Source organism: Microtus pennsylvanicus, chromosome 1, assembly GCF_037038515.1.
Source record: "Microtus pennsylvanicus isolate mMicPen1 chromosome 1, mMicPen1.hap1, whole genome shotgun sequence".
NCBI classification, from domain to species: Eukaryota; Metazoa; Chordata; class Mammalia; order Rodentia; family Cricetidae; genus Microtus; species Microtus pennsylvanicus.
The window spans coordinates 83,825,409-83,840,290 of NC_134579.1; the positions used below are offsets into that span (position 1 = coordinate 83,825,409).

The 14,882-nt window shown below is 41.8% G+C and overlaps 1 protein-coding gene across 1 annotated transcript in view; it reads left to right on the forward strand.

Annotated features, from left to right (window-relative positions):
- The first annotated feature begins 9,853 nt into the window (after window positions 1–9,853).
- LOC142849300 (uncharacterized) overlaps window positions 9,854–14,882 on the forward strand; it is a 44,875-nt gene continuing 39,846 nt past the window's right edge. The window contains exons 1-2 of the mRNA XM_075971221.1: window positions 9,854–9,995; window positions 14,219–14,347. Coding sequence (XP_075827336.1) covers window positions 9,909–9,995; window positions 14,219–14,347 — 216 coding nt within the window. The 5' untranslated portion in view covers window positions 9,854–9,908. The remainder of the gene's footprint in view (window positions 9,996–14,218; window positions 14,348–14,882) is intronic.

The window sequence follows — 14,882 nt, forward strand, 5'->3', positions numbered from 1 at the left end:
GGTTTTACAGCCTTTCTTGAGTCAGATGTGGGGTTGCTCTCCTGTGACTACAGAACTCATGGGCAGAGATGGATTTCTGCACATTCCAGGAGCCTTGGTTACACAGCGGTTTCGCATCCAGGCAGGTCTGCACACGTCTACACAGGAGGGTAGTACCTTGGATGTGGATGGCCTGACCTACTCCTGTCTTTACTACCAAGACTTTCTGTTACAGTCTATTTAAGAGAATGTCATGAAGAAGGGATCTGGAAAGAAAGGAACTCCTCGTTCTGCACTACATTAGTTCTATCCTGGTGTCCAATCACAATTGCACATTGTGATCCTGGGATAGCAAACCACTGAAAGTTGCCTTTGAAATGCATGAGCAAAGGGTGCCCACAGCAGAGGGGAACTGCTGAGCTGCAAGTTTGTATTCTGGAGATGCCTTCCAACCTCTCACTCCTAAACCATGTATGTCACAAGGGGAAGCTGTAGAGTAAGGGCCTGCTCCAACACTGTCATCTACTTACAGTAGGAATATTGGGAACAGAGTCAGAAGGATTCATTCAAAGCTCTGAAATGGTCCCACCCATTGTTTTATGTCACAAAACAGTTGATAAAATTCCATAAGGCTGTTTCATATAGGTTACTCAAAACATCATTTCATCTGCTAAATTTAAGAAGTGTAAGTTTATGGTTTAGAGAGATTGTTCGGTAGTTAAGGGCACTTGGGTTTGGTTCCCAGCTTAATAAGGGGGCTCACATCCTTTTGAATCTAAAATTCCAGGGGACCCAATACCTTCTGACCTCAGCACCAAGCATGCATGTAGAGCATATACATGTGTGAAAACATTCACACACAGGCATACATGTAAAAATAAATCTGAGTGTTACAAACTAACTTAATGCTACAAGGCAGATGAGAAACCTTGTCTACTTTTATTATTAAATAATATCTCCAGCTTTTTCTCAGGCTATCTCAGAATTTAGCATACTACATTTACATCAAATACCAAGGTTGCTGTTTTTATTTTTTCTAATAAGACCCTAGAGTAAAAGCTTGATTATAAATATCCAACAGAATAAAAAGTATAAAAAAAAGTACAAGAAAGGAAGGGAGAAAAATGTATAGCTCAATGAAAACAATAAAAAAGAAAAATGGTACAGATATTGTAAATGCTTCATCTTTTTATTCAACGTTAGTTTGTAGAGTAGTTTCAATGCTATTTTTCAGTGCGAATTATGTAGTACAGATCTGAGTCATCAGAACTTCGGTAATGCTGTAGCATTTCAAAGTATTTCGCTATCTCTAGGGGAAGGACATGCTACTGAATTATGACAAATTGTCATGAGAAGAAATAGTTTACCCAGACATTTTAAAATGCGTAACCCCTGCCTTTCCACAGAGAGAGTAGATGACATGTGGTTTATCATATCACAGTCCCAACTCTGTCCCCGGAAATCCTCCTAATTTCATTTATTTGGTGGTGTTAAACAATTAAAAAGACTCTTTACAGCACCGTCCAGCTTTCCTATGAAATACTCAGCATCTTAAATATTCTGTACACTTTTTTCTTGCAATAAACTAAGCATTCTCTTAGAGTTTGGTGGGTGAGCGGATGGGTATCCAATTTAAAACTGCATTAGAAACTGTCTTTTGGCAGAATGGTAGGTATCCAAGTTAAAAATAGAAAGGTCAGTGTGTTATTTTGTAGTCTTTTCAAAGTTTAAATTGTTCTTTGTCCCCTTCTCCATGATGCTCAGTCACCACTCCTGAGTGGAGATAGGAGAGGCTTCTCATGAGCTGTTTTCTTCTTCTGCTGCAAGACTTGAAGACATATGTATCATTGAGAACTTCCCCAATTTGGCCCTTATACAGAATCCCACAACATATTTTCTGTCTTTTTGGGTAGGTAATATACAAAATGTAAAACCTTGAGTATTATTAGAGCTAGAAGTCATCTCTGTATCTGAAATGTCATCTCACTGGTTACTGTAGCAGGGAAACTGAATTGCAGAGCACTTGAACTGTGTTGGGATTTTGATGGGGATTGCATTGAATCTCTAGATGGCGTTTGGTAGGATTGCCATTTTTATTATGTTGATCATAACTATCCAAGAGCATGGGAAATCTTCCCATTTTCTGGTATCTTCTTCAATTTCTTCAAAGACTTACTCAAATAGGTCTTTCACTTCTTTGTTTAGTGATACCCCCAAGATATTTTATGTTATTTGTGGCTATTATGAAGGGTAATGTTTCTCTGGTTTCTTTCTCAGCTTCTTTATCATTTGTATATAGGAGGGCTACTGATTTTTCTGAGTTGATCTTGTATCCTGCAACATTTCTGAAGGTATCTATCAGCTGTAGAAGTTCCCTAGTAGTGTTTTGGGGGTCACTTATGTAAACTAGCATATCATCTGCAAATAACAAAAGTTTGACTTCTTTCTTTCCAATTTGAAACCACTTGTTCTTTTTTTTGTTATTGTTGAATTATTTCTCTAGCCAGAACTTAAAGAACTATGTTGAATAGTTGGGATCTTGGGGGTGGGGTGGGATGGGGGTAAGGGGAGATGGGGAGAGAAAAGTTAGAAGGGAAGGAGGTGGTTCCTTGGGGAAACAGGAGGATTGGGATAAAGGCAGGTTGGACAGGGGAGCACGGAACCACAATTCTTAGATAAGGGAGCCAGTTTAGATTTGGCAAGAGACCTGACCCTAGTGGGACTCCCAGGTGCCCAAGCCGAGGTCCCCAGTTAGTTCCTTGGGCAGCTGAGGATAGGGAACCTGAAATGACCCTATCCTAGAGCAATACTGACGAATATCTTGCATATCATCATAGAACCTTCATCTGGTGATGGATGGAGATAGAGACAGAGACCCACACTGGAGCACTGGACTGAGCTCCCAAGGTCCCAATGAGGAGCAGAAGGAGGGAGAACATGAGCAAAGAAGTCGGGATCACGAGGGGTGCTCCCACCCACTGAGACAGTGGAGCTGATCTATTGGGAGCTCACCAAGGCCAGCTGGACTGTGACTGAAAAAGCATGGGATAAAACTGGACTCTCTGAACATGGCGGACAATGAGGGCTGATGAGAAGCCAAGGACAATGGCACGAGGTTTTGATCCTACTTAATGTGCTGGCTTTGTGGGAGCCTAGCCAGTTTGGATGTTCACCTTCCTAGATATGGACGGAGGGGGGAGGACCTAGGACTTACCACAGGGCAGGGAACCCTGACTGCTCTTTGGACTGGAGAGGGAGGGGGAAAGGAGTGGGGGGAGGGGGAGAAGGGTGGGAGGAGGGGGAGGGAAATGGGAGGCTGGGAGGAGGTGGAAACTTGTTTTTTTTCTCTCCTTTTCTCAATAAAAAAAAACAAAAAACAAACAAACAAAAAGAGTGGACAGCTTTGTCTTTTTTCTGATTTTAGTGGAATCTCTTTGAGATTCTCTCCATTAATTTGATGTGACTATCTGCTTGTTGTCTATTGCTTTTATTGTGTTTAGATATGTTTAAAATTATTTTATTTTGCTTCTTCTGGGGTAGGTTGATCTTAGTCTTTCTGATGTATGGCTACTGGGTTCTGGTGTTACCATGTTGATTTCTAGGCTGTTGGATGAATTCTTGCATTGGCACCTACCCATCTCTTCCTTCAGTTGATGCCGTTATTGACTTTACATATTGGTCTAATTCTTACCGTGGCTGTTTGTGTCTTGGAAACTGTTCTTTGTCTGTTCTGTACTGTCACTGTCTGTGTGGCAGGGGTATTTGTGCAGCCTACCTGTAGAAAACTGTCCTGCTGGCTGGCAAGAAAAACTGAGGTAGGTGGCAGAGGCTTCCAGGGATTTGCCCTGGTTTGGAGAGCCTAAATAGTTTGGTGTCCTTCTGGGTGGCTGTCACTCACCTGATTGCTTCTGTATAGTAGCAGGCTGTGTTTCACCTTTCCACTGAGGTTGCATGGGGGATATGGCAGTTTGGGGGCAGGGTGGGATTTGTAGCTTACAGGGTCTGATGATCGGGGTGGGGATAATGGAGAAGCCTACTTGCAGGAACTTCTCCTGTCTACTGGCTAATGAAGCAGAGGCAGGTGTGGGAGGGGCCCAGGGTTTCGCCCTAGTATGGACTGCCTACAGAGGGAATGTCCTGCTGTCTGGCTGGTCACTCACTTCTTGGTCCTCTCTTTGTAGCAGCAGGCTGGGCTTCATTATGTTCTGATATTTATCTTCTTCTATCTATATGCTTTTTTCTCAGGCTACTTCGTCTATAGTTCTCCATGTTTCTGTTTCCTCTGAGGTCTCTTTGCGCCTAAATTTCATATTATCATCTGAAAACATATTTCAGCATTCCCTGGATCTTGATGGACCATTGCTCTGTCTGCTGTTTCTTCTATTCTAGTAAATAGGAGCTGGTAAAATGTACTGAAATAATGACATAGGGGAGACGTGGAATCCAATGCACTTACAAAGCCCCACCAGTCACCAAATTCTGTTTTTACCACGTGTCTTCTTCTGTAGAAAACAGGCTCATTTAATGATGTTTGTATTCTCACAGTAGCATTTTACTTATTTTATTGTATGGGGGGAATCTGGTAAAGGTAATCAGATACGTTGTTCATTATCTCATGTGGACATTAGACCATGTTAGAGAGGTACTTAATGCAGATAGTCAGTCCCCTTGTATGCAGCACCCTCTCACACTGTATAATCTGAAGTACAGTTTGGACTTTGTTTTTCTTGCCAGCTGGTGTCCCTAAGCAGGCTGGTCTTATTTCTTTCTCTTCCGTCTTTAACATTTTATGAGTGATTTGCTCCTACACTGAACTTTACCATAGGTTTTTTTCTTTTCATTTCTGTCACCATGGTTATCTAATTGTCTCACAGCTTTCTGTGTAGTAGCTCTCTATGACCTTTTGTCACAATCAGTTCCCCAAACATTTACTATTGTTTGTTTTTCCTCTCAGAGGAAGCAGATTCATTTCTAATTTTTATAATTAATTATTTGTTAATGTGCACCATACATTATAAAATCTATCTATAAACTAAGCAGAATATAATATAAAGTAAAATTGAGAATTTAGTTTTGTTTTTTGATGATGCTTAGTGATTTGGATTCTCAATAACGTAGACTTGCCTACTAGCTATTTACTGACAAACAGAGAAAGGTCTATTGGGAATGCAACTCTTTTAGGTAAGGAAAAGTAATATCTTTTATACATGGCACTTTTTGTGATGTTAAAAGTCATGTAATAATTTGCTGGAAGATATGACAACTAAATTATGTTTATTGTAATCAACACTAAGTTAAGTATGTTGGTTGATGTTTTTCTCCTACTGTTCTAATATGAGAGCGGCGGCGGGGCTGCGTCCCCAACACCCCAAGCCGCCTGCCCTGCCCGGCTAGCTTTACCCGAAATAATTACACAGACACTGTATTCATTTAAACACTGCTCTGGCCCATTCCTATCTAGCCTCTTCTAGGCTAATTCTCGCACCTGGACTAGCCCATTTCTTATCATCTGTGTAGCACCGGTCTTACCGGGAAGATTCTAGCCTAAGTCCATCCTGGGTCGGAGCTTCATAGCATGCGTCTTCCCTGGAGCAGGTAGCATGGCGTCTCTCTCTGAAGTGTCTGCTCCGGAGAGCAGAGCTGTGGAGTCTGACCTCACTTCCTCTTCCTTCCGGCATTCTGTTCTGTTTACTCCACCCACCTAAGGGTGGGCCTATCCAATGGGCCTAGCAGTTTCTTTATTGCTTAGCCAATGAAATCAACAGATTGATATATGACACTCCCACATCATCCTACTCTATTCTAAAGTGTATTAAAAAGTAGTATATTTCATTTGTGTATAAAGGTGCATCTGTGAACCCATGTCTGCAGTACTACAGAGGGTGCAGACAACAGAACCCTTGCTTTGTACAGGTCCCTCTCCTCCTTCACATCCTCAGGACCAGCTGCATCTTTTTCACTGATACTTAAAGGTTTAAGTGAAAATAATATAGACTGTGAATGTAACAAGTCAGATATTAACAAATGTGGAAGAATTCCCACTGGCTTGGTACCAATCCCTGCTAGGCTACACCAGGCCTAGCTTTGGAGTTATTACATAGGAACTTCTGTCATGTTTCTGTTGTTCTTGTTGGATTATTTTATCCATCATTTTGCTCAAAGATAATGGCTACCATTAAAGTCAACATATGTTGCTTTTAGAAAAGTGACTGATATTACTTGATTCATTCAGGAAGATTCTTTTGATCAGAGAATTGAGCTTATTGATATTTAAAGGCATTATTATCATATTGTAGGATCTGGATGGGTCAATGGCACCAGAAGAACATTACACATAGAACCAAATGAGCAGGGTCCATCAGGACTCACAGAGAATAAAGTGGCAATCATTAATCCTGCCATGGATTGGCACTAAGTTTTTGGCATACATATATGTCATGGTTGTTTAGATTGGGTATTTGTAGGACTCCTAGAAGTGGCAGTGGCTGTATTGCTGACTTTTTTTGCCTGCTCTTGGGACTCTCTTGCTCCAACTTGTCTCTTCCATGCTTAACATGATAGTTTGCGCCTTATCTTATTGCATCTTGATATGCTGTGTTTGGTCCTATCCTTGGGAAGTCTGTTCCTATGTAAACAGAAATGGAGAAACATATATCTGGGTGAAGGGAGATGGGGAAAGACTAAGAATGGTGGAATGGGAGGCTGTAGTCAAAATGTCTTGTGTGATAGAAAAATAAATAAAAAGAAAACCGAACATAATAATTATGTTAGTTATGATCATCTTGTTGTTGATTTTTGTGCTTTTATTTTCAATTTCATGTTTAAATGAGCAAACACAGCTTTGCTTTCCTCTCTACAGTCCCTTCAATGTGCTCATTCTTCACTTTAGTCAGAGATGTTTGTTCCTATACTGCTTTATATTTAGTTAATAGTAATTTGCTGCAGCCCACGCAACCTGGATGCCAAGACTGGCGGGAGGGGGGGGGCAAGGAGGCTTCTTTTCAAGTTGGAAGAACAACAACCTTTATTTTTCCCAGCCACCTTTTATACCTCTACTGCTTCTGTGGAGACCCACCAACCAGAAAGAACACAAACATCCTTGTCAATTACAGACCACAAGGAAGTCTGCTGTCAGTCAGGGGGAGTGAGGGCAGCTGGATCACAACAGTAATTTACTTCAGGCTTCTTACATCATGAAAGTTTTCCTCTTTGTCCTTCAAATGTGGCAAAAAGATTCGCTGGGAACATAGAGGTAGGGACAGAGAGATCAAAGGGATCCTGAAGAAATGCAAAAAGTGTTAGTATCTCAGACAGAACCAAGAAGAGCCATGGGGAGTCCCTGGTGTTGCAGCAGAAACTATGCTGTTCCATTTGGCCCAGGGAAAAGCATGCGCTACCAGGGGATTTTAACATGCAATCATTTGCCAGGCAAGTGCAAAGAATCACCACCAACTCACAGTAGCCAGCATCTCACATAAACAAACACTTCTCAGGGGCTGTTCAAATACATCCTGGGAGCTCACATACGAATGCCTCAATCCCTGAGTTTTGTGACTCTGGCACAGGCTCAGGATTTCAACTGGAGATAGTACAATTGTATGAGTACCTATCTCCCTCCTGCCCAGGCATCAGATTTTGCTCTGGGAAGCACTGAGAGACATAAGTTGGAAACAAAGAAATCCGGTAGGTTTAGCCTCCTAGAACACATGACCTTACAGGAATGAATCTGGAGGTGGAAACATGGATGCTAAGGTTTGGGACAGTGTGAGCCGAACTTCTCTTTCAGTTCTGATGGTTTCTCTTATCCTTCAGCCTCAGTTTACAGTCAGTCAACCTGTCAGAAGCTACAAGCCCAGAAAGTCACTTGATGGTCTACTCAATACCAGGTTCTTGAATGGGGCCTCCAAACCCCAAATCCAAATTTTTGTGTTTATTTGTTCTTTGCCTTTGAGACTCTGGTGCCAAGCCAAGCGCCTGCAAGGGTCAGAACTCAATCTGTGTAATTAACTCATGAATACTTTTAAACCAAATATATGGCGATCGTAAAGGAAGAAGAAAAGTGACATCCTTTGTACTAGTGGTAATGGTAAGAGTAGTGGGCTGGAGGGCACTGGCAGCTTCCCTGGGCCAGCTTTCAACTTGTGCATTAGTCCTTTCAGTCCTAGAGAAGGTGATCTATCCCCAAACAAAACCTGGTCAAAGTGGAGCCTCTCCTGGCTCCTGAGGCCCTTTGTACCAAGTCTTACATGTTAGGTTGATATCCATGGCAAACTAGCTCTTTTACTGAAGGGAAATGGAGGAGGAGTGGGTCTGGGGGAGAGGAGGTGAGGACTGGGCAGAGTGGAGGGAGGGGAAATTGTGGTCAAAATGTCCTGTATGAGAGAATGATTGTTGATTGCCTTGGCGGGTTACTTAGTCTAGGGGTTTGTAACCTGCCTGGCAGTTCAGTTATTCCAGGGTCCTGGAGAGGCACTATCTGGAAGATATGAGCTGAGAGAGAGGAATGAGGCTATGCTAAGTTTGTCAGAGCCTCCGTTTATTAGAGATGCGGTACAGCTCATATAGGGTAAAGAGTTGGGGGTGGGCACAGGGGCCTGGGCTCTTGCCACGTGGTTCACGTTGGTTATGTAGCCAGGAGGTCACAACTAGGAGATGACACACCTAGTTCTCTAGATAGTTTGGAATGTGGGGTGGGTTCCGCTAACAGCTCTCCATTAACAGCCAATTTGGGTGTGGGGTAGGTTCTGTCAATAGAAGGATTCCTAACACAATTAGGGGTGTGGGGTTCTCTGCAGACTCCCCAGGGTGATGGTTCCTGCAATGATTTTAGGAGGAAATTGGCTCCTGACAAATGATAATAATTAAAATTCCTGAAGAAATCACTGAGAAAATGGCACAGGGTTTCAGGGATGTGGAATAGTTGGAAAGAACTCACTGACACTAGAAAACACATTTTAAGATGTGCATCTAAGTGGCGCCATGATTGTGTGGCCATGATATACAGAATATTTTCCCAAGTGTTTCACACTTTGTCTTTTACCTAGAAGATTTTCAAATGTGCTCTGAACAAAATAGCATGTTAACCCCATGTGTTCTTCCCTACAGGTTTTCTGTCGTCTTTCATGGTACTTTAATTTTATTTTATTCTAATCCATTAAGAATTTTGTGTAATGGAAATAAAAAATAAAGTAAAATAAAGTTAAAAATCTTTCTTCCCTCCACTATTTATTCAATAATCTCTACTGGGCTCCTGCCTGTGAGAGAACCTAGAGATGGATTAACTGCAGTTGACAAGAACACATTTCTAGAGCAGCAGAGATGGCTCAGTGGGTAAGAGCACTGGCTGCTCTTGTAGAGGACCTGGGTTCAGTTCCCAGCACTCCCATGGCAGTTCACACCCATCTGTAACCTTAGTGGCAGGGGATCTGAGGTCCTTTTCTGACCTCTAAGTGCACCAAGAACACATAGTTTTAGATATCTGTAGGCAAATGCTCCTTGGCATTGAAAAAAATTAAGAGAAAAGCAATTTTACAAATAAAGATAAATTTCTGTGGCATAAATTTGAATGAATTTATGAATGAATGAATGAATGAATGAATGAATGAATGAAATGGAGGAAACTTTCCTTTCCTAAGCCCTCAGATTGGATGTCATTGATGTGTCTTTAATTCCATGGAATGTTGTCTAAAATGTCACAGAGGGTGAGAATAAAGGGATAAAGATTGCACCATGAATTTCCCGTGCTGGACGGGGGACAAGGAAACTGGGGTGGAGAGGCTGCTGCGCGCTACACAGGTGACTCTTTCAGGCTCCATTCAGATTCCGTAGTCCCCGATCCGGAAATCGTCCGCTGCCGGAAGTGACGCTAGGCTTGGAGCTCGCGGGAAACTCGTCTAGCTGGCTGGCGCACCGGTGAGACTCCTGCAGCCATGAGCTTCTGGGTGGACAAATACCGGCCGTGCTACCTCGCCTGGCTGGACTATCACGAGGAACAGGCGGCGCAGCTGAGCAACCTGGTGAGCAGACCGGGACGGCGGAGGCCGGCACGTTCCGCCGCTTCCTGAAAAGCCCGAGGATAAGGGAGTGAGAAGGCGGGCGCTGCAGGGCTAGCGGGGACCCAAAGTGACAAGTTCCCCGGAGTGCTGCTTCTGCTGCCCGGGGTCCCTTGAGCCTGGTGTGCGGACCTGGCGGAGGCTGCAAACCCCGGTTGTAGGAAGGGCTGGGGCCCATAGGCTCTCCTGCTGCAGGTAGCTAGATGGCGGGCTGATGCAGGGGACAGTGCCCTGCACCCTGTTCGTAGTTACTAGCCTCTTCGGAATCACAACTAAGTCCTTTTTGAAAACGAGGACTTATTTTACCTAGTGCCTCTATCCTCCATATGAGAGTTTTTGGAAGAATCGGGAGGGAAGTGGAAGATATGTTTTAGTTGTCTTTTTTTTTTTTTTTTTTTTTTTTTTTTTTGGTTTTTCGAGACAGGGTTTTTCTGTGTTTTTTGGCCTGTCCTGGAACTAGCTCTTGTAGACCAGGCTGGTCTCGAACTCACAGAGATCTGCCTGCTTCTGCCTCCCGAGTGCTGGGATTAAAGGTGTGTGCCACCACCGTTCGGCTAGTTGTCTTTTTTGTTGTTGTTCTTATAATGCGTGCAATATTATAAAAGTCGAGCATTATACTTCATGTGTATGCACACCTGTTTTTACAGTAGCTTCAACGTTAAGTTTTTTTTTTTTTTGTTTTTTTCGAGGAAGGGTTTCTCTGTGGCTTTGGAGCCTGTCCTGGAACTAGCTCTATAGACCAGGCTGGTCTCGAACTCACAGAGATCCGCCTGCCTCTGCCTCCCAAGTGCTGGGATTAAAGGCGTGCGCCACTACCGCCTGGCCAATGTTAAGTTTTCTAGCCATAGAATGGACACATTTTATTGATTCCTGTGGCTACTTGTTTATATTCTTAGGACAGGGGTTAGTATACTATTTCTACTCCTTAATAATTTACTTTTAAAGTCTACATCTTCTCATCGGATCAAGCCCCCATGCCCATAGTGCCCTTTAGTTTGATGTCATTCTCTTATTGCTGTTTGATAACACACTCTTTCCCATAGCATCCCTTATGTGCAGTCTTCCTGTACCTAACAAATGAACTTGCAAGGGAATCAGTGTACCCACTTCTTAGCAAGAAAATCATTTGGGGAACCCAGGGAAGACAGTAACAGAGATCTGTTCCACATTCCCATCAGCCCTCATTTTTGACAGTGCCCTTCAGAGAGCTTGCTGAGGGAGTCCCTGGCTTTAAGCATTTAGTGTTGTGCCTTGCATGTTCTGTATTATGCATGCAAGTTAGATTGAATTAGTGCCCAGAGAAAGCAAATTTGAGAGTTTGATAAATTTCTATTGGAGTTAGATAGTAAACAAAATTTCATAGTACCTTAGAAGTAGTTCGTTTAGCCAGGTGATGGTGGTGCACGCCTTTAATCCCAGCACTTGGGAGGCAGAGGCAGGCGGATCTCTGTGAGTTCAAGACCAGCCTGGTCTACAGAGCTAGTTCCGGGATAGGCTCCAAAGCCACAGAGAAACCCTGTCTCGAAAAACCAAAAAAAAAAAAAAAAAAAAAAAAAAGTAGTTCATTTAACCTGGAGCACCTGGGTTTGATGAGCGTGAAATGCCTTGTTCCTTCTTCCCTACGTGCAGGGTGGTGACTTTCCTCACCTCCTAGTATATGGGCCATCAGCTGCTGGAAAAAAGACAAGAATTATGTTATTCCACGAGAACTTTATGGTGTCAGGGTGAATAAATTGAGAATTGAGCATCAACCTATTACAGTAAGCATCTCTTGTCAGTGCTCAGCAGATGTTTCTGGCAAGGATTTTCTTTTTTTTTATATTTTTTATTTTATTGAGCTATACATTTTTCTCTGCTCCCCTTCCTGCTTCTTCCCTCCCCTTCAACTCTCTCCCATGGTTTCCATGCTTCCAATTTACTCAAGAGAGCTTGTCTTTTTCAACTTTCCATGTAGATTATATCAATGTATGTCTCTCTTAGGGTCCTCATTTTTGTCTAGGTTTTCTAGGATTGTGAATTGTAGACTGGCTTTTTTTTTTTGCTTTATGTTTCAAAGCCACTTATGAGTGAGTACATACGATATTTCTCTTTCTGGGCCTGGGTTACCTCAATCAATATGATGTTTTCTAGATTCATCCATTTGCCTATGAATTTCAAGATGTCATTATTTTTCTCGTCTGTGTAGTACTCCATTGTGTAAATGTACCACATTTTCCTTATCCATTCTTCTGTCAGGGGGGCATTTAGGTTGTTCCCAGGTTCTGACTATGACAAACAATGCTGCTATGAACATAGTTGAGCATATGTCCTTGTGGCATCCTTTGGATATATACCCAAAAGTGGTATTACTGCGTCTTGAGGAAGGTTGTTTCCTAATTTTTTGAGAAATCGCCACACTGACATCCAAAGGGGCTGTACCAGCTTGCATTCCCACCAGCAATGCAGAAGTGTTCCCTTTACCTCACAACCTCTCCAGCATAAGTTGTCATCCGTGTTTTTGATCTTGGCCATTCTTACAGGTTTAAGATGGAATCGCAAAGCTGTTTTGATTTGCATTTCTCTGATGACTGAGGTTGTTGAGCATTTCCTTAAGTGTCTTTGAACCATTTTAGATTCTTCTGTTGAGAGTTTTCTGTTTAGGTCTGTACTACCTTTTTTTAATTGGATTATTTTTTCTTTTTCTTTTTTTTTTTTTTTTTTTTTTTGGTTTTTCGAGACAGGGTTTCTCTGTGGCTTTGGAGCCTGTCCTTGAACTAGCTCTGTAGACCAGGCTGGTCTCGAACTCACAGAGATCCGCCTGCCTCTGCCTCCCGAGTGCTGGAATTAAAGGCGTGCGCCACCATCGCCAGGCTTAAAGGCGTGCACCACCATATTTTTTCTTTTGATGACCAGTTTCTTGAGTTCTTTGTATCTTTTGGAGATCAGACCTCTCTTTGTCTGATGTGGGGTTAGTGAAGATCTTTTCCCATTTAGTAGGCTGTTGTTTCGTCTTGTTGACCATTTCCTTTGCTTTACAGAAGCTTTTCAGTTTCAGGAGGTCCCATTTATTAATTGTTTCAATCAGTGTCTGTACTATTGGGATTATTTTTGGGGAGTGGTCTCCTGTGCCAGTGAGTTCAAATGTACTTCCCACTTTCTCTTTTATAATGTGTTTAAAGTTACGTATTTTGTTGTCCTGTGTGAGGAATGCTAAAGGAACTAATAAATATTTGTAGTAGAGTAATCATATCTTTGTAGAAGAGTGGTTGAAAAGAAAGTGTAAGCCAGAAATTGGGGGTGAATTTTATGAAATCTTCTTATGGATATTGCACACACAAACACACACACAGACACACGGATATATTGTGAAAATGTGTATACTTGCAATTATGAAAATTAAACAAAAGAAACTACTGATAACAGTTAACCTCTTACATGATACTGCCCTGAATTGATCACTAGCGAACAAGTACAATTAAAAAATCACTTGTATCTTTCAAGCTTGTACAGATATTTGTAAACCACCTGAAAACACATTAGAAATTCATTCTTAGGTTCTTGGGCTTCTTCTTTACCCCCATCCCTACAACTTTCATGCAGAGGATGTATGTTTCAGTAAAAAGATGGTTCCTAAAAGTAGAATCATCACGTGAATTATGGTAAGCACAGTATCTACTTTTTATTCTCATCAGTATATATGACTCCATTAGAATGTGTCATAACATACTGTGATAATATGCTATATGCTTAATAAACAATGTCTAGTGCTGATGTATTTTCAACTCTAATGCTTCTGTTAAAAGAATCCAAAAGTAGTTATAGTTCCTCAGAATTTCAGTCATGAATAACTGCATGTTGACATGAAATTGCTTTCAGTTGTGCTTCATCCCATTCCACAGCTTCCATTCATTAATCTAAGTAGCAACCCCATCTTTGTGAACCTGGCCAGCAGAAACACAGTGAAGTTCATGATTAACTTTATAGGATTCTGATGTACATTTGAGTTCAGCTTTCCTTACCACATTTTTGCTTTGCCTTGGCTGAGCACAACATGGCAGGACAGCCTAAGGTCTGACTATATAACTTCACTGCTGAGCAGACCACTTGAACTCAGCAAGGGAGAAACTCATTTAATCTCTCTTGTTTTCATGAGTATCTGTGGAACCAAGCCAGGAGTGAATACGCTCTTGATTTCTGTGTTTCTACAGATGGTGAGTGTGCCTGTAGCAGGTGATTGGTGTCTGTTGATAATTTTAAGGCAAATTCCTCAAGAAAGAATCCAGGAGCCACAAGGCCACATCGTTTTCCCTAAAACAGAAGAGAAGGCTGATTCTACAGTAAGTATGTCTCTGCTCGGAGACTATGCTCAATTCTTCTGCAAAGAATGTTTATGTTGTACATCTCTGTTTCTCATAGTCCAGCCTACAGTTTATTTTGACTGACATTTGCTTGTATTTCTTATGAGAGTTAAGATTGAGTCTTTAAATTTATATTGTTTACCCAGTGTGGATATACCTCCATTTTGTTCTTGCCCGCTTATTTTTCAGGACATATATCCTCAGTGAATTGATGATGTTTATCACTATGAATTCCATAGTGACAGGTGAATATTATATCTTATTGATGACTAGTTTTCCATAGACTCTCTCATGTCCTCAGATAAAGACAGTAAATGCAAATGTATGGCATGGCTTACGTCTTATGGCTCTGTTTGTTACTGACTTAGAAAATGCATATTAAACCACCTGGAATGCATTGTTTAGCATAACTCTTTCAGTTATGAGATTGTAGAATTAGAAATGTCATATGCTCCTGAAAAACAAAACTACATATACAGCATTCCCTTGAGAATGTAGAATGTGGATGATACAT